Below are 26,547 nucleotides of genomic sequence, written 5' to 3'. Positions count from 1 at the left end.
ACCAACATTGTCAGACAAATTTATCAGTTTTAAGAAGACCTTTGCCCTTTGCAAAAATGTACTGAGAATACACCTTACTTCCCACTGTTGAATGAAGTCCTTCGCAAGAAAATCACAACAAATACAGGATGTTCTATTACATGGTTTGCTCTTTAACAACCATAATATGTAACTGAAGTCATGCCAGATACTTTTGATGGACTGGGAAAGGGAGATAAAAGGGAATGTGGAGGAGAGGGAAACTTCTTAGAGAATTCTAAAGTTTTTCTAAGAAGTTTCCACTGGCTGCTTTCAACATAGGATGACACAACTATTGCTTTAACAGTAATTTTTCTGATCAGACATTTCGTTTTTGACAGCAGAAAAATATCAAAAACATAGATCAGATTGGCCCCCATTGGGGAAGAATATATGTAACTTCTCAGATGCCTTCTGGAATTAGGTCCTAGTTTTCTCCCGTCAGGTTTTTTGGTGTTGAAAATTACTGGCTAACAGTGTTTTAGTGGTAAATGTTACTTTTATCAGTTGTATGGCTTCTCTTGGGGAAAAAATCAGATCTAACTGCTTGGGTCCATGTTCTTCCATGTCAGCCATCAGATTGGAACCGAATAGAACTGCTTCCCGCAGGCAGAATGTTTCCTCTCTGGCTGGACTCAGTCACTGCTTTGTTTCCTCAGTTATCTACTTGGCACCTGTAAGGACAATGAATTTGTGACTCGGGTTTAAATAGGCCTTGGCAGGAGACTTCACGCTCCACTCCACAGCCCCAGTCCCCATCCAGCTTCTCAACGCACCTGCAGTGTTGTATCTCTGCGTTCTTCCTGCTCAGAAGTCCTGTTGACACTTAAATTATGACACAGTGAAAGTTTTTTCATCACTTCCTTATTTGCCTTCTCTTCCCAGTTTCACTGACATCCTCTTGACAGTCTCAAAGTTGAATTGTTACTGAATCTTTCTCATGTGCTTCCACATCTAAAGGCTACCAGGAGTCACGTCTTCCTTCTTGGCTGGGCTCTCTTCAGTCCACATTCCCAGCACATTCTGTCTCTACATTCACCTACCATCCCGGTGCAGGTGCAATCGACCCAGATAGATGTTGGCACCAGCCTCCCCGCAGCTTGCGTATTTCTAGTTTCTGCTCCTATCTGTTTCCCAGTCAGGGACAAGAATAGGCTTAAGCAAATTTGTATTCTGTGTTTGTTTTGTCACTTTCTCTTTCAAAGAGCTGCTGATTTCCCAACCCTCTTTACACCCAGTGGAACTCACTTTTCTGTATTTTCAGGTCTTTGCCACTTGCCTCCACAGGTCCATTCTTACCAACTTGACTTGGATTCATCTGCGTCTCTTGTACACAGCCTGCTGGTTCTCTCTTCTGCAGGCCTTTGTGGGTCTCTATCTCCCTTTCCTGTGCTAGTTCCTGACCTCCTTCCATATCCAGTTCAAATTCCACTTCTTCCTTAAAGTTCACCCTCGCCCACTCCACCAGATCTTGATTATTCTCCTGTTCTGCATCCCCTCTGAACTTGTACCTTGGCGATCAGTGGAGTGTAGTGGTGCAGAGCACGGACATGCTTGAACTGACGTCCTTCCATGTATGGACTGTGCAGTCTTAGGTCTTGCTGAGTCTCCTTTATCTGAATTGTGAAAAAGGCATTCATGATAATATTGGTCTCCTCGGATTGTTGTAATTAAATTTGATAATAAATGTAAAGTATCTGGCACTCAGTAAGCCGATCTCTCAAGGAGCATTTCCAGCCACACCACATGCTCACAAAGTTGAGTTATGTACTCCTTGAAGGAAAGAATCTGGCTCTGCTCATCTTTGTACTCGATACCTTAGAGAATGCCTAGCACAGATTAAACATTCAACACATATTTGTGGAAAAATGAAGAGCATGATCGTGAATAGCAGAGATTGATTATCATGAGCATTATTGCTATTATTTCACAAACCTTTGCCATCACATTATGAGCAAGAATGTGTATGGTAGGACAGTAGGAACACAGCACACTTCCCAACTGTGTGTATTCATCTGAAAGTGTCTTAGGGTGACTGCAGGTTCTCGATTACCTTGTAAAGACAGTGACAGTAAGTTTGAGGATTTTTCATTGCTTTGTATGCCTTTTTTTGCCTTCCCTCGTTTTGTCATCTACTCAGGGACACATTATATATTCATCATAGTTGCATACAAGTAGTATGCAAATGAATACTCGTGACATTTATGGTTAGTTTTTTTTTTTTTTTTTTTTTACTTTATTTTAGGAATTTGGGTCAGAGAGGAGTTCTTCATGTCTCAGTGTCTCCATTTTCTTAGTTTCCAGTTGGGAGCAGAAAAGAGGCAAATATAATCATTGTGATTGATGAGAATCTTCTCCAAACTCATTATGTTTGAAATTTCTGGCACCATCACCACTAGGATCATCATCACCATTAACATTAAAAATCTTGTTCAGATAAATGGTCCCAAGAACTTGCCATGGTGTTGTCTCCTCATTCATGTGTTCACAAGTATCTTTTGCTTTGAAAAGGGGAAGTGCCAGGATAAGCAATGTTGCATTCAGTATGCAAATGAAAGTCTTATAGAAATAGGTTTGTACTGGAGATGAAATTAATTGTGACAGTTCAGGAGGAGTTTCACAGGAAAAGAAGATTAACATGTTAGGTCTTCAGTGGCTGTCTTCCCTGATGCATACAATATTAGGCAAAATGAAATCTCCATGTGCCCAGTCTCAGTGGAGGAATGTTTGTTGAGCCCATAGAAATTTGAGCAGGGCATGTGTCTAAGAGTTTATGACAGCCTATTTTCTTTTCTCAGTGTGGGGATGAATTGGTCCATTGTCGTCTAAATTGGAAGTCATGGTGATGGTTCTTTTTTGATTCTCTTATTAACTTTTTGTTTAGTTGTTAAGAAACTTGTACAGAAAATGTGTTACTTATTCTGAAGTAAGTTGCTATTATTCTTCAGACCAGAATAGACTATAACACTGTATTTTTTCAAATATTTATGTATACATGAAAAGGGAAGATTTTATATAGAGGGAGACCAGATCTGACTTATTTGATTCATCAACAGAGGCTAAGGTGTACAATCTGTTATTGCCAGAAAGTTCTATTTTCAAGCTTGATTTCCTTTTGAATGATTTTTGCGATGATAATAGAGAGAAGTTGTTTGTGTATATTCACTTTTTTTCCTCTTTTGCTCCAAGGAAACCAACATGTCTGACAAAAGTGACTTAAAAGCTGAGCTAGAGCGCAAAAAACAGCGCTTAGCACAGATAAGAGAAGAGAAGAAACGGAAGGAAGAGGAGAGGAAGAAGAAAGAGGTAAGTACTGGGTGCTGGGGTGTTGGGGGGTAGGGGGAAAGGAGAATCACTTGATTCCGAGAGGCTGGTCAAACGGATAAAGAGGACCCTGTAAAAGACTGCTTTTATAATACCTGAATAACATGAGTGATGTCTACATACTGAAGAGTAGTAAAGTCATTGACATCTGCCATGTAGTGGCCAGGCACCACGTAAACGGTAGATAGCATTTGGTCCAGAGGTCCCGAACCCCTGGTTTACCCCAGACTTGAATAGGACCCTGAAAGTGGCCTGTGATATCGCTATTGTTAGAAATTCCTTAACCTTTCTGTGTCTCAGTTCCCTGTGCTTAACATGGGAATAGCAGTGTGTTTATTTTGTCTGATCATGAGGATTTAAAAAGTTAATCTTATAAAGCACTTAGCAATACCTAGGATATAGTTACTACTTAATAAGTGTTAATGTCAAGGGAAGGTTTTAAAAAAACTACTGGCCAGAACATTTTAGGAGAAAAATAGACAATGATGCCAGTGGATTACCATGATTTCTTTTCTTTTCTTTTTTTAAAGTTAAAAGTATTTTCCATCAATTTATTTATTTTTATTAAAAAAATTTTTTTTATTGGAGTACAGTTGTTTTACAATGTTGTGTTAGTTTCTATTGTACAGCAAAGTGGAGTTCCCTGTGCTATGAAGCAGGTTATTAGTTATCTATTTTATATATATTAGTGTATATATGTCAATCCCAGTCTCCCAATTCATCCCACTACCATGATTTCTTAAATGGATATTTTTTTCACGGTAAATAAGAATCCTAGGTCTGGTAAAGGGAAAGCTGCATTCTTCTCCTTTGGTTAAGGGGGTGGATAGTATAGTAGACCCCGCTATGTGAGATGTTAAATCTAGAAGAGATTTTAGAGCCCTTCCATTAAGGCCCTTCTTTATGCCAACAAAGCAGCAGAAATCCAGAGGTGAAATGTAGCTTTTCTGCCTGCTAGACCCGAATCCAGGACCCTTGATTCCCAGTTCAGTGCCTTGCTGCCATATCATGTTTTTTTCTACTGTCAGAATCCAACAAATAGTTTATTTTTAATTCTCCAGTTTGTTGTGGTGGTGTAGAAATAGCCCACATCTTGTACAAAAACCAGATGCCACAGATATTTTTGAGTAGTTTTCTAAGAAGGAAACTATATACAGAGTGATATGCTTGTGTGGAATACAAACCAGAGCTGCTTCCCTACTCAGAGTTTTTCTCTTTTTTCTTTTTTTTTTTTTTTTGCGGTACGTGGGCCTCTCACTGTTGTGGCCTCTCCCACTGCGGAGCACAGGCTCCGGACGCGCAGGCTCAGCGGCCATGGCTCACAGGCCTAGCCGCTCCGCGGCATGTGGGATCTTCCCAGACCGGGGCACGAACCCGTGTCCCCTGCATCGGCAGGCGGACTCTCAACCACTGCGCCACCAGGGAAGCCCCAGAGTTTTTCTTTAAGCGAAAAGAAGAATGTGTTTTGATGCCTTACAAGCTAAGTGCTATTTCACACTACAAGGCTGGGAGAACAAGGTAAAAAGATTTCTAACAATTATTTTCCAACAAAGTAAAACATAATTGAAGTTGTTCTCTAGCCTTCTGGTATCTTGCTTCTCTTGGTACCATTACACTTTGATTGATGTCATAGTTTATTTGTCCTTGACAGCGAGCGTAATGTTTTCCCTTCACAGATCTTTGCTGTTACATATGCAGTCTTGAGTGAAGTAGAGGTGAGAATTGACAAGGAATGGCTATTCATTTCCATGCAAAGCCAAAAAAAGCATTAAGTTATTATGCTCCCTTTCCTTCAGATGTCAACACTTACTGTAGTTTTAAAGCACCTGTTATCCTTTACTAATAACCGGTTTCCTTTCAAACTGACATTCTAATATCCAACTTGAATTCCAAAGAATTACCACAAAATGCGAAGTGATATGGGAAATCTGGTTCCAAATTATGCTGTCTGCTTCATCCTCATCATTTTACACATTTGGGGGGGAAATTACAGGCAAACAAGACTGGTAGAAACAGGCCACCCTTTTTGTTCCTCTACCACGCAGCTTTGATGGGGATTTAGCTTGTTACGCAACAGACAGAGCCCTGGCAGACTGGGGACGGCAGGTGGTGGAGAGTGTGGAACACCTGGACTCTGGGCCTTCTACCTTCTACCTTCTGCCTCTACCTAGTTCTGGAATTAAAGCTTTACATAGTCTTAGTTTCCTCATTTCTAAATTGACAGGGTGGTTGAGGCCTGACTCTGCTCTTTGGAGTCCCATGGCAATGTAGAATCCCAGCCTCCCCTCCCCAGAGTCTCTTGATTTGAAATATCTAAATAGGACCAGATTTTGGGATCCACTGCACTGTAGCATCCTGAAGGTGTGTCCCGGCTTTCAGTCCTGTCCCTCTACAGCCACATCTCCCCCACAAAAGATCTTTCCTTGGGTCAGACTATGATGACTTGGTTTGTTCTGAGAAGCCGGTGTTGTCAGGCAGAGGCAGTAGAACTCAGTGGTTATGCAGAGGCTTTCAAGTTGAATGTGGCTAGGAAACCTGGCTCTGCCCTTCGCAGAATGGCCTTGAGTGGCTCTGGGACTTCTCTGAACCTGGTTTCCCTTCTGTAAAATGGAGAGAAGAGTGGGTCCTTCCTCATGGAGTTGTGTGAGGATCCGAGGAGATGATGTAGAGCAGTGGAAGACGCAGAGGATCTGGTTGGTGAGAAACAGCTGTTACTCTGCTCCTGAGATGGGCCCTAAATGGGGCCCGTAGAACGGCTGCATACATTCGTCAGGATCGGTGCTAGGGAGGCCATTATTCAAAAATGCCCCATTATTAGAAGGGTCTTATAATTCAAGGCCCCTAGTTTCCTGGGATGATGGCATTTTGTAGCTGAAAGAAACCTGGAAGTAATCTCTTCTGATCCTTCTTTTTCAAATGCTCTTATGCCCCTGGGGGCTAAGCCTCAGAAGTGGTCCCCCTTTATCTCCAGTCTCAGGAAGGACCCCCTCTTCCAGCCAAGCCAGTTGTCCAAATCAGAAACCTGGGGTCATTCTTTCACCACCCCTTCTCCAGCTCACACTGATCATGGGTCCTAGACAGGCACAGTAGCTCTCCCCTTTCCATTCCATCTCCTTTTTCCCTAAATCCACATTACAGGCAGACTCAGCTTCTTACATTACACCTTATGGGCCATGCTCTCTGTTGACAGGAAGTTTATGAACATTCTCTTCCCTTGGCTTTTGCTGTTCTGTTAACCATATGTCTTTCAGTTCTCATCTCAGATGTCTCTTCCTCTGGAAAGCCTTCTCTAATACCTTTCTCTTAACACATGACTGAGTTAGTCCTATACCCTATCCTTGACCTTATCAAATTATTTAGCACCATTTGCTTGTTCATTTGTCTTTTTCTCCTAATAGAGCACAAGCTTTTGGGGACAGGGTTGTATTTTTTCATTACTGAGTCAATGTCCAGCACAGATCCTGCCACATAGTAGGCCTTCAATAAAGGGTTATAGAATTAACGAGTGAATGAATGAATGAACACCTAAACTAGTTAGGGCAGGTCTGAGATGCTGGTCACAGACATTCTTTCCAAGGACCGGAATTTTTTTTCTGCAGATTTCCTTGGAAGCTTCAGATCCCGAGTCTGGAATGCTCTAGTTAACTGGCCATGGTCATTGACTCCTAAATTTAAGATTTTCTAGTTTTTGTGTTGTTTGTAGAGAGTTAGAAATAGCCTTAAGCTTATAAGCTTGATATTTTCAAACTTTATTTAGGCTTATATTTTAAATAAAACAAGTTTAGAATAAAAGGAAACGAAATGCTCTTTAATGCTAATCTGAGTGACAGTTTTTTGCCATGACTGACAACTAGTGTGAAGTGGGACCACCCAGGTTGGTTGTCTCTGCAGAATCCAGAAAACTGTGTACATGTATAACATTACACTCTCTGCGTCTTTGGATGTCAACTGCTTTCTTGGTTGTGGTATTACGGATGAAATCTGATTTTAAAATAAATATAGTGGTCACCATTTACGACACAGAGCCAATGTCATGAAAAATTGGCTTTAAAGCAATGAGGTGTGCTTAATGAGGCCACCCTGAAATTTCGTCCTGTCCTTGGCCGTCTGCCAAATTGCTGCAAGGTAAGATGGACAGAGGCTTCCCGGCCTTTCCTCACTTGTTCGTCTAACAGCTATGCAGCTGTCTTTGGAAAAATGACTGACAATTCTCAGCTGACAAATTTTCTTTCTTCACATACCCTCTCTGGGTCTCAGCTGTGATGCCTCTTCACAAACAGAAATACCATTTGCTGGGAGAGACACCGAGCATATTTTAAATTACTAGTATGCAAAAACTCCTTGTTGAGTCATTAAAATGTATTAGGACTCTGTAGTATTTACTTGGAAAAAACCAGAGGTTTCATGATTAGGGCTTGGTATAACTGCCTTGGATGAAGTAACACATTGTTTAGTTTAAGGTTCTAGTTGGTAACAGTTAGGAACTGCCTTTATTTCCAATAAGTCCCAGTTACCTAACTTTGCATTTTTCCTGGTCAACTTTGAGTGTTGATAGCTTTCCTAAGCTTCTGTTACGTCTAGTTGGACATTTATCCTTACTAATATTTGTCATTATATTGTCTGTTTCCTTAAGAATTAAAAAAGGCAGAAGGCAGAGAATGAGTTGTAGAGACCCCTTGTATCGTGGGAGTGACACATTGGAGGTGGAGTTCGGGTGTGCTATTTTTGCACAGTGTCTGGCCATGCATGTTGACACGCAGTTTATGTTCTAATATGGTTTTTGAATGCTTAATGATTAAAGTTAGGAGTTCCCTGGTGGTGCAGTGGTTAAGAATCCACCTGCCAATGCAGGGGACACAGGTTCAATCCCTGGTCTGAGAAGATCCCACATGCCACGGAGCAACTAAGCCCGTGCACCATAACTACTGAGCCTGCGCTGTAGAGCCCGTGAGCCACAACTACTGAGCCCATGCGCCACAACTACTGAAGCCCACGCGCCTAGAGCCCGTGCTCCGCAACAAGAGAAGCCACTGCAATGAGAAACCCATGCACCGCAGTGAAGAGTAGCCACCTCTCGCTGCAACTAGAGAAAGGCTACGTGCAGCAACGAAGACCCAACGCAGCCAAAAATAAATATAAAAAAAAATTAGATAAATTTATTTTTTAAAATGATTAAAGTTAGAATAAATTAAAAAAAAACAGATTCTGTGCCTTTCTGCATAGGACATACATGACAGAAGGTTATAGATATTATGTCCTAAGTTTATTCAAAGGAAGATTAGATGGATCTTTTTCTGTTCACTGTACACAAGCTCCATTAGAATCTCTCGCGTTCATTACCACCGGCACTCCGTTGTCCTTAAATAAGTTTTTGTTGAAAGGATGAGGAAAAGTGGCTTTGTTATGAGCACTGGGTCACTGGAAACTTAGATGACTCCTCCTCACAGTGGTGGTGTAAAGGGGCTTACTGAATGGACTATAGCTGGTGGAAACTGCTCTGAATGGTGTGTAATTCTTAGATTCTGTAGCTATAGAAGAGCAATTACCAAAGGCAGAATATTCATTCATTCAACACATTTTTTTATTGATAATTGTGCATCAACTGTGTCAAGCCTTGATCTGGATGTGTGGATACAGTGGTGAACAAAATAAACACGTTATCTGCTCTCAGTGAAGCTGACAGTCCAGTTATGGCTTAACTCTTCACTGTAAAACCATGCTGTTCTGTATTGGCTTCCTGAGATGAATTTTGCTTATCTTCATTTTTTCATTTGTGTTTTAGCAGTGGCAGTGATAATTCCCTTTTCTTTCATTTGCCCCTTTTCCTTCAGTCCTTTTTTTAACTTTATGGTATGTGAATACTGATATAGATCCTCACTCTGCAAGGTCCTTTTTCTTATCTTAGTTCTGTCTTTGCCTCTGTTGTATGCATAAGCTTTGGAACTTGCTAGTTTAAATGTTAAAATTGGGAAAGAACGTGAACTTTGATATCTTCCAAGATTAAACTGCCGCTTCAGAATTTTGGGTTCTATGAGAGTGCCTGAATCTTCTAGTATCCTCATTAGCCCTTATCGATCCCCATAATGGCAGTTTTCCCTCTGATGACAGGTAGACTTCAAACATATGACGGCATTTGAAGCCTGAGGCGAATAATAACAGAAGCCTTGAGCCTAGCACTATGTGCAAAGATGCATTTTACTTATAATTGGGGTGTAGGTTACCATCTGGGAGTAAGTCAAGGTTGCATGAACTCTTTCTGCTTTAGATGCCACAACAGAAATTATGCTTACTGCTTTGAAATGTACTTTGCACTCCTGAAAGAGGTAATGTGTCTGTTAGGGAGCCCAGCTTGCCCCTGGGGAGAAAGGTGTGTCTGATAACTGGATAATTGGCTTTTGACAAGCTCTAAGACAACTTCATGCCTGAAAACTCACAAAGCCTTGGAGGTAGCTGCACATCAAATAGGATGTTATCGTGTTTCAGATGTGGGGCAAATGCCTTGTCTTAAGTAGTAATTGTGTTATGCAAAAGAAAAGAGACCCGAGAATTCCCCCCAGAATTCCACCACTAACCTTCTTTAACCTGTATTTTGACTTGTTGCTATCCTATAAAAAGACAAACTGGATCTGACTATAAGAGGCTCAGATAAGATGTGTTTTTAAGATAGAACTTGGGGAAAGAATGTCTCTCTCCTAAATGATTTTTTGTTTTGTATTTTTCTACACGATAATTTTCTCCTTTGAGTTAATATGTATAATGGAAGCCTATGAAAATCAGAATTGGGCTTCCCTGGTGGCGCAATGGTTGAGAATCTGCCTGCCAATGCAGGGGACACAGGTTTGAGCCCTGGTCTGGGAAGATCCCACATGCCGCGGAGCAACTGGACCTGTGAGCCACAATTACTGAGCCTGCGCGTCTGGAGCCTGTGCTCCACAACAAGAGAGGCCGCGATAGTGAGAGGCCCGTGCACCGCGATGAAGAGTGGCCCCCGCTTGCCACAACTAGAGAAAGCCCTCACACAGAAACGAAGACCCAACACAGCCATAAATAAATAAATAAATAAATAAATAAATTTAAAAATTTCACGACATATGTCAATATTTAGGGAAAAAAAGAAAATCAGAATTAAGCAACAATACTTACATCAGTATTGTTCACATGCTTTAATAAACATTTTAGCTTGGTTTATTTAAACCATGGTAAACTTAGATTACTGATATAATAGTGTATTGTACAGTAACAGATTTTCATAACTAGCTTTACTTTTTAGTCAGATCCCAATAATTCGTTGTTTGCATAATTCCAAACATGACCCATGAATATTACAAACACACTCATCAAGAACTGATCATATGTCTTCCCAGAAGGGACAAGGGGGTTTAAAAAACCAGACAGAATTTTTTTTAAAATCACATCCCAGTTAGAAATATTTTGCCGTGATGGTTTCTTCCGAAACTGAGTGAGTAAAACTTTTATACCCTGTGATAGAGACAGGAAAAAGCCTTCAACCAAAGGAGAAAGTACTGGGTTAGTGATTATTAAATGGAGCAGTTACAGTGTTTTTTCATCCTTTATACACATGATTATATCTATTTAGGGCTTTTGCCTGGTGTTTTCTGCCATGCATTTACCAGTTTCAGCCAGGAAAAGCATACCTTTAACTCTGTTATTCACTTTTCTTACTGGCATCTACTTTTTGTAGGCTGATATGCAGCAGAAGAAAGAACCAGTTCAGGATGACTCTGACCTGGATCGCAAACGCCGAGAGACAGAGGCTTTGCTGCAAAGCATTGGGATATCGCCGGAGCCCCCTCTAGGTACTTAAAAGTGCTTTGTGTTACTATTTCCTCAGATTTGACTTGTGTGGGATATACCATGTCCAGCATTTACTATTCTTTTACGTCTATTTTTGTTTTTATTTTGTAAGAAACGCTTTGGCTTATGGGTCAGATGTATTTATTTTTGGAATTGAGGGGGCTGGAAGGAAATAGGAGGACAGGTTGTAGAGTTGTTAGCAGTTTGCTGCTTATTGGCTGATTCTGCAGTCAACCTTCTCCACTGTGTGTTATTTGTTAAATGAGTTGCCACATGGTAAATACAAGAAATCTCGAAATTAAGAAAAAAAAATTGTTCTTCATTTTCATTGCTGAATCCCTGCCTCTCTCTGCCAACCTAAATACTGTGAATCTGGTTATGAATTTCATAACCACCACAGACACAGTTATTCCATGATGAAAATAGAATGCTCGATGGTAAATTTGAAGGAAAACTTAGAAGGGCGACAGATTAGCAGCTAATTAACAAGTTTAAATTTCTTTGACTCTGTTGTATGTCTTGGTTTCATTGCTCATCGGCATTTTTACTGCAGCACCCTTCCTCCAACTCATTCACTCCTAGTTAATTATCCATGACCTCATTTTATCCAGGGTTTGGATAGTGAACTATTTGTTTTATCTGTGTTGAAGGTAACTTGTACATAATGTGTTTACTCTGTCACTTAACTATATATCACTCATGTGATAAGTTATTTTATTTTTCTTTATCCATTTGCTTTCCATACATTTTAGAGTAATCCTAGGGTGTCTGTAAAACTACGTGATATCCAATATAGTAAAACAAAAACTTTAAAAGTAATACATATAAATAAATGCAGTACAGGTCTCCTTTTATCAGTGGTTCGTCTTCTTTTATTTCCATCATTGGGTTTTATATTAAAATAAATTTTCATGTATTTCCATAATTACTTAACAATAAAAAATATCCCATGTACAACAAAATGGCAAGTGTTTATATCACTATAAATAAGAAAAAGAGCAATATATCATAAGCATACAAATTATTAAGTATTGCTGAATATAATTTAATACACACAAAACTAAAACACCATGAAAAGGCATTTTATACTCAACCTCAGTTTGTAGTAGGTAAAATCATATGTCTAACAATGATATAATAAACCCCAATAAGACGTTGATTATTTTGTTAGCTTCTTTGTGGTATGAAAGAGGTAAACTATGGATATTTGAGTGATGGACCTTCTTTGAGGAGCTGACAGATTTTTTTATTACTTAGTTGACAAGTGATATATATTAGACACTTTGCAATTATATTTTTGCCTCAAAATAGCCTTTGAAGTTCTGCTGCAATGTGAACACTGGTTAAACCCAATAGTAGAATACCTATTCTCCCCTAACCTGCATAAAGCCAGCAATTGAACCTTAAGAGCAAAACAGTTTAAACATCCCTAAACCATGACCAAATTCTGAACTATCCCTGCATCCCTGCCAAAGGGCCCTGGCAAGGGTGGACTCCATTTTCAATTTTCATCCATGTCTCCGACTGACCCTCTGACTTATTGCAGAGGGTAATCAGTGAATTAATTGTAGAACCACGTGAAAATTCCTAGTTACTTGACAGATCTGCCATTGTGTTATAGGATTTGGACAAAATAGTTAAACCCTTTACCTTATTGAATAAATAAAAGGAAATTGCACATGATTGAAACCAAATGGGAATCTACACTACGTATTGAAGTTTCTTTCTGCCCATATGGCTTCTTTGGCATGTGTGATACTGAGAACCCATTCTCATCTGGCCTGCAGCCACCTTGGCTATTTGGGGCAGCTTCTATCTGAAGGACATTTGGCTTGTACCTGAAGGATAGAGAAAAAAATACATTTGCATTTCCTTTAGTTTTTTTCTTTTATTATCCTTGCTCTCAGACTTTCAGCTTGCACTGACCTTGATCTTTGAACTTGCTTCTCCTGTCTGCAGAACGGCAGTTTGCTTATGTGCACATGGCAGTGCTTTCTAGAGCTGCCAGAAGCAAAGGAACACAATTCACAAACACAGTAAACATTACAACGGGATGGAACTGTTAATTAAGTGTAAAAATAAAGCAGCCTGGCATTTTGCTTTGTTTTGAAAGAGATTTTTAAATTACCAGGTTCAACATTTACCCTTTCTCTATCTGTCACTTAGTCTCTCACAGCAAATGCAGTTTATACTCCGTGGACAATAGATATCCCTCCAAGTGCAGACATACAACAGCCTTTTCTGACTCCCTGTGACCATTTAAAATTATTCAGAATCACTTATTTTATAATCTTTTAAGGTTTTATAGACACCTCATTTTATTTTTTAATAGGTCACATCTATACTAACAAAATAAAGTGGAGAATTAGAAGCATCTGGATAGTTCATGCTAGAGAGAGATTTGACTTGAATTATCTGGGTAACTGTTTTGATTCTCCATGTTACTTTGTTAAGGTGGACATGGCCTTAGAATCCCTAAGTTAATTCTGTCTAAATTCATTTCAAATTTTAATTTCCAAAATATGAAAAATTCACTTGACTTTCTTCCTTTTCTTTTCTTTCCTTTTTTTTTTCCTTATCCCATCTCGATCTCTCCTGGCCATACAACCACTTTAATTTGGGCCCATTTGTTTTGGTTTGTCTGACGCTGCTCTTCCCCAGTGCAGTCGCTGCATTTTTTAACATGGGATACCTGTTATTTTCATTATTTAGTCCCAACCCCTATGTCTCCCTCCTCGAAATCAGTGAGCACTCCCAGTGAAGCTGGAAGCCAAGACTCAGGCGACCTGGGACCATTGACAAGGTAAGAATTTTCCCTTTACAAAGGCCATGGTGGGGTGTCAATAATACAAGCCCCCCCCCCCCGGCCAAAAAAAAGGCCTGAAAACCACATCATTCTGTTGTACACTGTTAAATGTGCATGCATCTTCAACGTATCAGTCATTTTTATGTTTACGTTTATGGTGGCTTACTATTTTTGGTGGCATAGCATTGAATTTGAACCCTAGAAATGATAAACTTATATATTATCCTTCCGTGAATGGGCTAATTTAGCACCATGTACCTTGTTTCACGAACACAGACATATCTATTAGCTTAGGCCTACAAGAAAGCAGGGAAGGACCAAAGGCAAATGGAATATATATCCAGCTTCTTCTTATTCCACTTTGGTTTTGGTTTCCATGAGAATCTTTACGACTAGAACACTGAGATGTTCTAACCCTAAATTTAATTTTTCAAAAGTCTTGTTTATTTGCTTAATAGAGTTGATTAATTTGAGAACTGGGTCCCCAAAGTGTTTTTATTATCATTACAAATTATTATAATCATCAGGATTGACTGCTCTGATTTTGTCAATTGCCAAATTTTTATTACACTAGGTATATTCCAAGATTATGTAATTAGCTTCTCAAAGCGGATATAGACATTCTCTAATTTGACCACTGAGGGGACATCCAAAATGTAAAGATGTAACGAGAGAAAGGAGAAGGCTCATTAATATGCATGGAGTCATGGAAACTTTCTTAATCCAGGTGCCTTCAGCAGGATTCCCACGAGGGTGCCTATAGGCAGGTGATAGAGATGAGTGGGGAGGGGGCCCGTGGCAGCTGGTTAGCAGGCACTCCCTTTATAAAGGTCAGATGTCTCCTCACAGCTCAGGCTGGTTGAGCTCAGGTGGGAACATGGCCCCAGTTCTTCCACATCTTTCAATTTTTCATGAGAAGCTAAAAATTCAAGTATTTGTGCAACAGTCTCCTAAATGTTAACTGTTAATGACTTTGTTAAAAGTGGTTGTGGGCTAGATCTTGTTGACAGTTTGTGGCCTCTCTCTTTGACTCTTAATTTTTTAAAAATCATGAAATATTTTAATAAAATTTCAAATAAAAGAAACAATCATCCACAACACCACCATTCTGAGAAATCAGCCTTTGCCTTGTCAATGTACCTTTCAATCCTTGTCTACCTGTGTACATTTCTTGCTACCATATTATGTTCCTGGAGGAGAGGTATACAATTTTGCATTTTTCTCTGTTGACACATTATCACAAGCATTATGTTCTGAAAGTCCATTGTTTCCAGAAAAGCGTAGGCAATTTTGGTAGAGAAAACTATGGAAATGAGAATAGTATTAGCCTGTGCTGTAGGCCTGTTTTTTGCTTTCTGAAACCAGCGTGTAAGACTGAATTGATCTCACCAATATCTGCCTGTTGGTGTGTTTCAGACTTGAGTGTTTTGTTTTGATAGGGCCTTTTGAAACCAGTGGACACTGCTTTCAATTTGAGAAAAGTGAAAGTAGAGACTTTTGTGGGCACCAGGCTGGTTTATGTTAGTTTATGTTAGCCTTTGTGATTTGGGGTAGCACACGTCTTCTCTCATCTTTTGCTTTGAACACTTCAAAAGGTCTTTGAGGGGGAAAAAAAGTAATAATAACACAGCATGTACCATCTAACATTTATACAAGAGCAGGCACAATATAATCACATTCCTTAGGGGGTCGCTGGCCTGTCATTAAGTTAATATATTTGCCTGTTTCTGTACAACGATGGTGTTGTGTCAGTGATGCTTAGTGTCAACGGGTGCAGTTGGCAGCATTAAATACTGTTACTGACTTCATAGTTGATGAGCCCTTTTGAAAACTTCTAGAGAAAGCTGACCTATGCTGTTAGCACTCTGGGGACAGCAGCAGTTATTCCTTCTGAGAGAACATCATTTCATTTCTTTCCACTTCTTACATGATTTTTTAACTTAATCACTCTGGAAGAGGTGCTGTCTACTCCCACCCCACACAAACTCCAACTAGCTTCAATTCTTTATAGGAACATTTTGGCAAGCGTAGGCAACTAGAAGTCAATGAGTATCTCCCTTGCTAAGTGCAGGTTTCATAGAAATGCAAGGAAACTGGCATTGAGGAAATGATGATTTTCAGAAAAACTAAGGATAAAATTGGCTTGAGACAGCATTAGGAATAACTTAGTAAATCTTGCCCTTGTTGTTGTTGTTGTTTTTTTTTTTTTTTGGCGGTACGTGGGCCTCTCACTGTTGTGGCCTCTCCCGTTGCGGAGCACAGGCTCCGGACGCGCAGGCCCAGCGGCCATGGCTCACGGGCCCAGCCGCTCCGCGGCATGTGGGATCCTCCCGGACCGGGGCACGAACCCGTATCCCCTGCATTGGCAGGCGGACTCTCAACCACTGCGCCACCCGGGAAGCCCCTTGCCCTTGTTTTGAACTTAGGAACATTCCGCCCAAATTTATGTTTTTGCTTCCATGAAATATATATGAGAGTTAAATTTCAGAAGAATGTTATATTTCAGTTTTTAAAATTCCACTTGGAATGTCTTTTTCTGTAGAAGAAACATCTTTTGAAAACAGTTACTATTAACTCTAACACTTCATAAAACATGAGGCTGAGAAAAAACTTGGTAATTCCTAAGAATGTAACTCTATAGTCATAAATTTGCATATTTGTGTAGAATTTGGACCTTTTGAGAAATGGAAAATCTTTCAGAAGATAACTTAGGAGTCAAATCAACATATCTGGTCCTACCTAAAGGGGCACATAAATTCTGTCATTCATTTGCCAACATTTCAAACCAAAACTACAATTTTCTTTTCAGAGCCAAAATTGGGAAACATTTCTTATATAAGCCCTGTAAGTGGTTAATTTGGAAATGGGCATACTTAATGTACCCTATTATAAAGAGAAGGTTAGAATAGTGCTTTAAAAAATCAGGTATAACAAAATTTTCTTTTATTGATTTAGTAAATTTTCTAAATTGAGTGAATAGAGTAGATATATCTAATATTTTTTCAATTATACTAGTGTGATTTAATTTTTAAACTTACAGTGTCATTATTTGTGTTCCAATTTCTGCTTCTGTTATTATGGCCTGCTTCTCATTTACAACTTACATTTGTGGTGCTTTTCTCTTTCTCTTAATTAGTTTTTGTAGAACCAATTAATCATTGCTCATTTAAATACACTGGACAAAAGAACAAGCTCTTGGGTTTCAAAAAAATCAATTTATTAATAAAAAATTTAAAAGACTAGTTCTACAAATAAAAGTAGATGAAAAAAATCCTAAACATACTATTTGCAACTGGAATCCAACACAATATTAAAAGGATACAATGTTATGCTTGGGATATTGACTCAAAAATTGGGATCGATTAAATAATTCAAGGATATTTTAGTATAGGAAAACATGTTATCATAATTCAGCCTAGGAAAAGGTCAAAGAGGGAAAAGTAAATATTGCAGTATATTCTGAATTGGTACTTGCAAAACTTAAACATCTAGTCCCATATTTTAAAACTTAGTAAACTAGGGATAGAAATATTTTTCTCAATATGATAAAGAATATTAATTTCAAACCAACAGCTTACATCCTTTATACATGCAAGTGAAGCAGCAGCACTTTATAGCTCTCAAACAAGAATGACTTAGTTGAATACATGTCTCTCTTCCTCAGGGAATGTCAGGTCCTTGAGAGCAGGGAGTAAGTGATATTTGTGGTTGTATCCATATAGTAGGTATTCATTAAATGTTGAATGAATCAAGTATCCTCCTGCTTTTTACAGATCAGGGCACTGAGACACAGAGAGAATAAGTAATTTTCTCAAGCTCACACAGGACATAGCTACAGTGCTATGTTTGACCCTGGGCAGGATGATACAAGTTTCCACAATCTATACCTCAACCCTACATCAGCTCTAACGACAATCGATAAAAGTGATACACAGCCTACTCTGTTAGGTTACTGTGATTAAACAAATAAATATCTGTTAAGCCCTTGGAAAGGAGGCTGGCATATATTAAGTATATGTGAGTTTTAGCTATTACTGTTCTTTTTTTCGTACTTTGATTTAGCCCAGCCCTTAATCCCTAACCTTCAGGTATTCCACCAGAAATGAATCTAAGTGAGAATCATTCAGCCCACATTTATTCTTATTCACATGGATGGCTCACAGGGGACTTTGCACCAGGGCTCTTCTCATGTTTGGCTGAGATTCCAAAACTAAATTAGAGGCTGCACTGGCCTGTGGCAACTAGGAGAGTATTGACATCATAAAGTTTACTGTATACCAGAGCATAGGCTACACACTGTCCCAAGCCTGATTCAAGAGGAAGACTTTCAAAAGGATTTCAAGGGTAAAACGTGTCTCAGTGTGATAACGTATTGTGCAATCTCTTGTTACAATAACACCCATCCCGTAACCTCCTTAAAAAAACAGTCACGGGAGATTATTCATGCTTGTCTTTTGTGACAAGTGACATGGGGTGGACGGATAGTAATACAGTTGATTTTTATCTTCCTTTTGGACCCTCTGTAGCCTTAACACCATCACTAAGTTCTACTTTCCAATCAATCAAGGACACTCAAGTACCACCGCATTTTATTTTTAATAATCTCTTATTATTATAGAAAACAATATCAGTTCATTTTATACAATTAGAAAATATAGACAAGCAAAAATAGAAAAAAATCATATTCCTACAGAGACTATGCATTAGCACTCTTAATACCTTAGTGTATATTCTTTCACACAATATATATGTCATCATATATACGATAAATGATATCATACCGTACAAACTGTTGAACTTACTTTTCTATTCAGGTATCTCTATTTTTCCATTTCAGTACATTTTCATCTTATCTAGTATCTATACCATCTTCAAATTTCCCCAGTTGCTCCCAGCATAATCCCATTATATTTAAAATTGATGCCTGTCTTTCCAGCCATCAGCACCTATTAACCAAAATGCTTATGTCCATAGATTTTCTCTAGAGAGGTGAAGCCCCTCCCAAGGGGACCTTAGATGCAGCAACAGAAGAAATGTCTTCTGAAACACTTAACAGGAGAACAAAGGTACAGAGTGGATTAGAGGTCTTTCAGGCTTCCAGCTTCATGTGGACTCCAGATCAGAACTGGGACAGATGTCTGCAGATCCTCTCCTGTTCAGTTTGAACATTAGGTCTCTATATAGTTAATATTAAGTATGATGTTGACAAAATACTTCGGGTAAAATTCAGATATTTGATAAACTCTGCCTTTCCCTGATCTACTTACTGCCTAGTGAACTCTGAACTCACAAATAAGGAAATTAGAATAATTTATTCATGGTCAGCTTGTGCTGGCTGCACCTGGTCACCACTTTTCTCTTGTAATTTGAGGAGAGGAAAATGTGCTCAGGGACCACATGGGCTTAATGCCCGACAGAAAATCCTCAGGACTTTTTTTTTTTTTTGCTGTACGCGGGCCTCTCACTGTTGTGGCCTCTCCTGTTGCAGAGCACAAGCTCCGGACGCGCAGGCTCAGTGGCCATGGCTCACGGGCCCAGCCGCTCCGCAGCATGTGGGATCTTCCCGGACCGGGGCACGAACCCGTGTCCCCTGCATCGGCAGGCGGACTCTCAACCACTGTGCCACGAGGGAAGCCCAATCCTCAGGACTTTTAACTTCATCCACAATTGAACTCCATAGGATTCCCTGGCACTACCTGAACCTCAAAGGATTTTTAACTCTTTTTGGTGAAAACATCACTATCTTTCCCTGATGAATCAGAAGCTAAAGGGAAGACTGTAAGGAGGTTTTAGTAAAGGTAGAAAAGTACAATTCAATAATGCAAAACCTGGGGGGAAATTTAATAAAGACGAGTAAGATTTTGTGCATCCAAAATTCCTTAAATGATCATTATGTAAAGAGAAGCCGACAGGATGCTACCAGCTAGTTGGACTTCAGGGAGACTGAAATCACTGATTCGAGGCTGATTAAAAGTCAGTCTCTTTGGAAATCAAAATAAAGTGTACACTCTAGGGTTTTCTCTTTATGTAGCACATAGACTGATTAGTTAAAAATTGTTGATATCCTGTCACTCTGTCTCAGGCAGAGAGTGCTGTATATATCCATCTGGTTATAGTTATAGGGTAAACATCTATTTTTATCAAGGGGTTGCTGAGATTTCTTCTAGAGAGACTGCTTGCTTGACAGCAGGTCCTCTGTGTAAGATTTGGGGAAAACACATCCTTGCTCTGTGATGGGAAGTCTTGCATTGCTTTTTGAATTCAGCTCAGATGGACTCCCTGTATGGCTTAGTGTGGCCTGTATCAGAGCTCCATGTTAGGGCTTTAGCCAACAGAGGGAAGATTCTCACACAGTAAATGAAGAAAGAGGCTTTTTAAAAAGAGCCTGGTATGAGTGTGTATTGCACTGTTCCAATTTTACTGCTGACACTGGAAAAAATCTTTATCATTGTCCTTGCCAGACCAAAGTAAGGAAATCATTGAGGCTGGGAAGTAAAACATTAACTCATTATTTAAATGTCATTCTTAATTAGTTGACATCACGTTAATGATTCTGACGGATTGAGTGATGTGATGGATTTTAAAACGTCCTTATTATTCACTGTATTACTTTTGGAAATGGCACTTAGAGAAAGCATTTGGGGATGACGTTCACTGGAGATTTTCTGTTTGGCACTATGCTCACATTGGCCCAAACTGTTTTCTTTATCTGATTAGTGACGAGTGATTTGTTTGAAAGAGAAGACATGTGAACAAGAGTCCAGAGAAACTGTGGGACTCAGGGGAGCTCGGTATTCTGCCCTCGAGAGGTCTCTCCACCTTAAAGAGAAAAGAAGAAGATGACAATTTGAGCTCCAAGGTGGTTGCTTCAGGGACTAACAAAAGTTGCTAAGTTCAATTGGTAGAGAAGGTAGCTGGACTTCTTTTCATTCTCAGCACAGACTAGCATTATGGTCAGCATTCTTTTCAGTTTTATGGAAGAATGATTGACATACATCACTGTTCAAGGTGCATAGCATGATGGTTTGATCTACATGTATTGTGTAATGATTAGCACGATAGGTTCAGCTAACACCCATCTTCTCACATGGGTACAATAAAAAGAAAGAAAAAAAGAAAAAAGAAAACATTTTCACCTTGCAATGAGAACTCTTAGGATTTACTATCTTAGCAACTTTCCTGTACATCATACAGCAGTGTTAGCTTTAATCATCATGTTATATGTTACAGCCCTAGTACTTATTTATCTTATAACTGGAAGTTAGTACCTTTTGACCCCCTTCATCTCATTCCCGCTCCCCCACGCTTTGCCTCTAGTAACCACAAGTGTGATCTCTTTTTCTATGAGTTTGTTTGGTTTTTTTGGATTCCACCTATCATTGAGATTATACAGTTTTGTCTTTTTCTGTCTGACTTATTTCAATTACCATAATGTCTTCAAGGTCCATCCATGTTGTCACAAACAGTAGGATTTCCTCATTTTTTATGGTTGAATAATATTTCATTATATATATGTGTGTGCATACCACAGCTTCTTTATCCATTCATGCCTTGAGGTCAGCATTTTCAAGATAGGCTGTCCTTCTTCAGTGTGGAAGTGAGCCTGAAAATTCTCCTGGCACCAGGTGGTGACATTATGCCATACAAGACTGAGTTCTGTGTAAGTGGCTTGGTAGAGATGAAGGGAGTTAGGCAGACATGCCCTGATTTATTCTCTCATTTTTTAATAAAGAAAATAAAAACTATTTCTTTGGGAATCAGCTTGCCCTCACAATTCACACCCATCTGCAGAAAAGGCAAGTAAAGACCATTCATTTGTTCATTCAGTCGTCACATTCATTCAATAAATAGTTGAGAATTTATTGTATGACACACAATAAATGCTAGTCCTGCAAGGAATACAAAGATGGAGGAATTCTTCTTACTTCTAAAGATCCCGCTTCCAGTAAATTGACGTATTTCATTTGAAGCCATCTAAGGAAATGTTTCTATGTGGTTACAGCTCTTAAATGTTTGTACTCATAGAGATGAGCAATAATGTCATAAAGCATTATTCCCAGACCATCTATAATTAGCTTGTATATTCTTGTGGGACAAGTGCTTTTGATTCATTACTACCCTACCTAGAGTCTTGACACATATTAGGAACTAGGTGAATGTTTATTGATGTGTGTGTTTGTGTGCACGTGTGTGCACGCTTGCACAGCTTGCAAAAAACTGAATAGGATGGGTGCAGGATGAGTGGAGAGATGAGGACCCAGGTAGTAGCAAGGTAGTTCAAGGCTGCTGGGCTAGTTGCCAGAAGGTGGACTTTACTCAAGGGGAGCCACTGGCAGTGGTTAGAGGACTGAGGCACAAGGCGAGGATTTCTCACAGAAGCAAGGCAGAAATTCAATTACTAGGATCAGGGCAAAAAGGTAGAGTAGGACTAACAGTGTGTTTGTCTTCATGCTGAGGCCCCTGGGCTTTGTAACAGTGCTTATTACATCCTTTAGACCATCTTCAGACTTGTCCTTAAAGCGTGGTACAGGGCTACTGTTGAGGTCAAATGGGTTGTAGGTTGGCAAAGAGAACTGAAATAAGAGGTGCAGGTATTTCTCCGTTCTTGTCTCATAGAGAGACAAGTTATTTGTGAATGAGGTTATTGAGGACAAATATATTTAGAGAGCAAGGCCTTTGAGCTGGGTCTTAAATCGTGCCTATGCTTTGGACAAGTAGAGGTGGGAGAAAGGACATTCCAGATAATGGGAGAGGCAAAAACAAAGGAAAATGGTGGGGGAAGGAAGAGTATGGGATGTAGAATGCATGTGAAGGAGGCAGTATGAAAAGAGATCAGAGTCTGGGGGGCAAGTATGGCCTTGGAGATAGTTCAGATTCCTGGCTTCCATATCTGGTGGCTATCTATTGAATTTACATGGCAGCTTATTAAAAACACATACCTAGGGCATAGGTCTGAGTTGAGATCTGGGCCACTGCATTTTTATAATGCTTTCAAGATTTGCAGACGAGTTTGGGGGAACTATTGGTCTGATAAAAAGGACCGAAGGTCTGAATGAGGACTGTGGCAATAGAGAAGGAAAGGAAAGACAGATGAGACAAGGAAGGGTGAAATGGCTTTGGTGTTACAGATGGATATGTCCAATAAGCATGTGAAAAGGTGGGACTTGGAGTTCAAGGGTGATGAGGACGTTGGGATTATTTTTTGCTGAAGATATATGGACATCTTTGGGATCACCTACAGTTAGAGCATAGAGGTGAGGGGAGAAGAAATAACCCTGGTTGGGGAATGTCTGTCTTTACGGGGATGGACAGAACAAGGACCCTTCCAAAGTTACAGTGAGAGAGGAGGAAAAGAAACAAGATTTTTAGGGCCAGGAAGACTAAAAGAAATAACATGCTATGAAGGAGAAAATAGTCACCAGAATCATAGAGATCAAGGCTGAGAAAGAAGAATTAGCCTTGGGATTTGATAATTTGGAGGTCATTGTTATCATCATCGTCGTCATTTTTGTTATTATTGCTTGTGTTATTTTATTTCCGTAGGCTGAGTTCCTGGAAGTGAAACGAGTCCTGGAGTAATTCTGTGTTTATGATTCTTGCTCCATATTGGCATATTGCTTTCCCAAAGAACTGTACTAATTTAAAATGCCACCAGCAGTATATGAGCGTGCCCCAGCCGCACTGAATACTATCATTACAAATGACAGTTCTTTACTACTGCCTTCCAAGTATTTATCATACATCTCTTTCTTATAACCAAAACCAAAAAAAAATGTAAGAGCAAAGATATTCTTTAAGGGAAGAATATTAAGGCTGTCTACTCTGGAGTCTAAAAAAGATGGGAAGAAGAAACCACTAACTTGCTGCTGAACAGGAAGAAATTAACGACTCATCAGAGAACAAGGTTACACAAAACAGACATCATGTCTTTTACTCCTAAGTTATACTTTCAGCAGAGGGCCAGGGATTGTTTTGTTTTGTTTGTTTCGTTTGAATTTTCACTTCCCTCTATCCAATAAACTGAAACTGAGCAAATAATATTGGGCCAATGTAGGGAGAATTTTATTAAGAAGCTGGATAGTGACGAATTGTTAAAAGGTTTAAAATATAAAGTTCTGTTAGTCTTTTCATAGGTCACTGCGAGTTTGAAGAATTTTGGCGTTTCGCTTATTCTTTTTTTAAAGAAATATTGAAAAACAAATTTTCCCCAAATTATAAACTAACTGTTACATGGTAGGCCTTTTTAGATGAGATGCCAGAGCCTACATTGTGTGGCATGTTTAGGATCAAATAGGTGAATGATTATTTTCCATGGTGTGGGAAGCTCCTGTACCTAGAATTTTGAAACAAAGTTAGGAAATGTGACCTTAAACGGTGTGTCCAGAACTGCCGATCCAACCATGGGACCATAGAGCCATGATGATGCCAGATTAGGTAAGGAATTATTGGGTTATTCAGGATCTGGGCAAATTGCAGGTTCCATATGAAAGAGATCCTCCCTTGGGCCCTCAGAGAGCTAACCTAAGACATCAACGTACAATTGATCAGAGCAGACAAATACAGTTCTTAAAAATAAGCAAACAAAACCAAGATGGTTTCCCAGACAGGAACACTGAACAAAATCTGATTGACAGAATTAAAGAAAGATTACATTCATCAAAACAGGTTCTGTTGGTCATCCCAAGAAATTGGGGGAAATGGAGGCTCTGGCAGAAGTGAGGGAGGTATGTCTAGTGTTGCTGAAGAATGTGGACATGGGCGTAGGACAGGGAGAAACCGTAATAGTTAAACGTTCAGCTTCACGTGTTCTAATTCTGAAGATGCTGCTAAAGTTGCCTGGCTTCCCAGGAAGCTGGTCTTCAAGGGGAGAAGACTTTGTCAGGCTTGTATAATTGCTCAGACTGGCAGTCAGTTATTGTTCTCATGACAGATTGGTAAATTGGCATCTAAAACACAACTTACTAGATCTAGAACTCTTATTAGAACTAGTAGACTAACTCAGCTGCCTAAAATAAACAAGGCACTGATGAAAAATGAGTGTATGTCCCAGTCCTGCTCCATCTTTCAAAACCCCGGTCGAATGGAATCTCTGATCTTTTCAAGAGGGAAGGTGTCTCCCTGCTCTGGCCTCCAAAGGATAATGAAAGTATAGTCCAGTGCCTGGCTGGCTGGGACAGAATAAACACTCATTGAAAGGAAGTCATAGCTATCATTAGTATTAATCTTTCTTATGGCATTTACTTATTTTTTTCAGCTAACATTGACTGAAACTTTAAACTTTGCCTGGCCCTGGGCAAGTGATTGGAACTACCTTTTTCCTTGTATATATTATCAGTATGCATATCATTAGGTATAAATATTCATAGGTCTCATTCCTTTACTAAAATGTAAGATTCTTAAGTGCAAGTCCCATGTCCCACAGCACGACTGTGGTGCTTACAGGGCTTGTTTTACTTTCTGCCTTGTTCCGCGAAACTATTTATATGTTTTATCTCCCCATAAGAGTTGCAGTTTCCTTAGGAGTTCTTTTAATCCTCTAGCACAGTAGTTTACATATTAGGCTCTTAATAGGAATTTATTGAACAATTAAATGAATATTTTTATAAAAATATTCTGTCCCCGCATGCATTGATTGGTCCATTCCAGAGAGGACTGATAACTAGAACTAATTACTATAGTAAACAGGGTGATTTCTGTATGAAAATACTTTGTGATAATATATTAAGTTCACATATATTTACTTACAATTTTACTACTTCTTTCATTTAAAAAATAAACTACCTGGCAAGATTTCAAACTGTCCAAGAAGCTGTGGGGAAACCATCATTTTACTTTCAGTGATACAGTAAGTTGATGATAAGATGGTTAAAAAGTAAGAACTATGTCAGTTGGTTAAAGAAAAGTTTTCCAGCTGGAGAAGAGAAAGCAGAAAGGCAGTTTAATAGTCATCTGACGTTTTAACATACCAGGCAGAAAAGAACCCTAAAGGGCCTCTAGGCCTGGACCCTCCTTTTGCTAAGGACAGCGGACTTTCCTGATGACACACAGTGGAGCCCAGCCCAGAACACAAGCCGGGACCCCTAGGCTGAGGTGAGGCCCTCTCCAAGGTGCTGCTATCTACAGAGAAGTTTTTCTGCAAGTTTGCACAGAAGGAATTCAGCAAACGTTTAATACACATTCCTAGGCTACCCTCAGAAACACATTGTTTATTCAGTGTACTGACTTTAAGTTCCTTTTCAAAGAAAAACTGCATTCTGCGTAAGTCTGACCACTCCACAGATAATAATGGGAAAAATGAGAAGAAAAAATTAGCACACTCGATAGCATCCTCGGCTTGACTCCTTACCACACTGCTCGTTACTGGCAACGACTATGATTTCTTTTACTGGGGAGCACATGCGTGACTGGGGTAGAGGGCAGGACTGTTGTGGGTTAGTGCCAGAGACCTCCTTTGTTGTTCTGACTGAGTAAAATGCAAACTCCACACTGCTAATCGGTGGACTTCTGAAGTGAGTGATTCGAGAGAATCATCGTTTTTACTTCTTTAAGGATACAGTGAGTTCAGGTGAGCCGTCGGATAAATA

At 39.5% G+C, this 26,547-nt stretch overlaps 1 protein-coding gene across 15 annotated transcripts in view; it reads left to right on the top strand.

Annotated features, from left to right (window-relative positions):
• Positions 1-26,547, top strand: part of DYNC1I1 (dynein cytoplasmic 1 intermediate chain 1) — a 506,528-nt gene that overhangs the window by 205,867 nt on the left and 274,114 nt on the right. For all 15 annotated transcript variants that reach the window (XM_082846457.1, XM_082846458.1, XM_082846450.1 and 12 more), the window contains 3 exons: positions 3,208-3,324; positions 11,045-11,159; positions 13,870-13,960. In XM_082846457.1, the coding sequence (XP_082702583.1) occupies positions 3,208-3,324; positions 11,045-11,159; positions 13,870-13,960 (323 nt within the window). The remainder of the gene's footprint in view (positions 1-3,207; positions 3,325-11,044; positions 11,160-13,869; positions 13,961-26,547) is intronic.

The sequence above is a fragment of the Leucopleurus acutus genome, assembly GCF_964270905.1.
Source record: "Leucopleurus acutus genome assembly, chromosome: 9".
Taxonomy (NCBI): Eukaryota; Metazoa; Chordata; class Mammalia; order Artiodactyla; family Delphinidae; genus Leucopleurus; species Leucopleurus acutus.
Note: the sequence above shows the minus strand (reverse complement) of the source record. Positions and strands in the feature narration are given on the sequence as shown.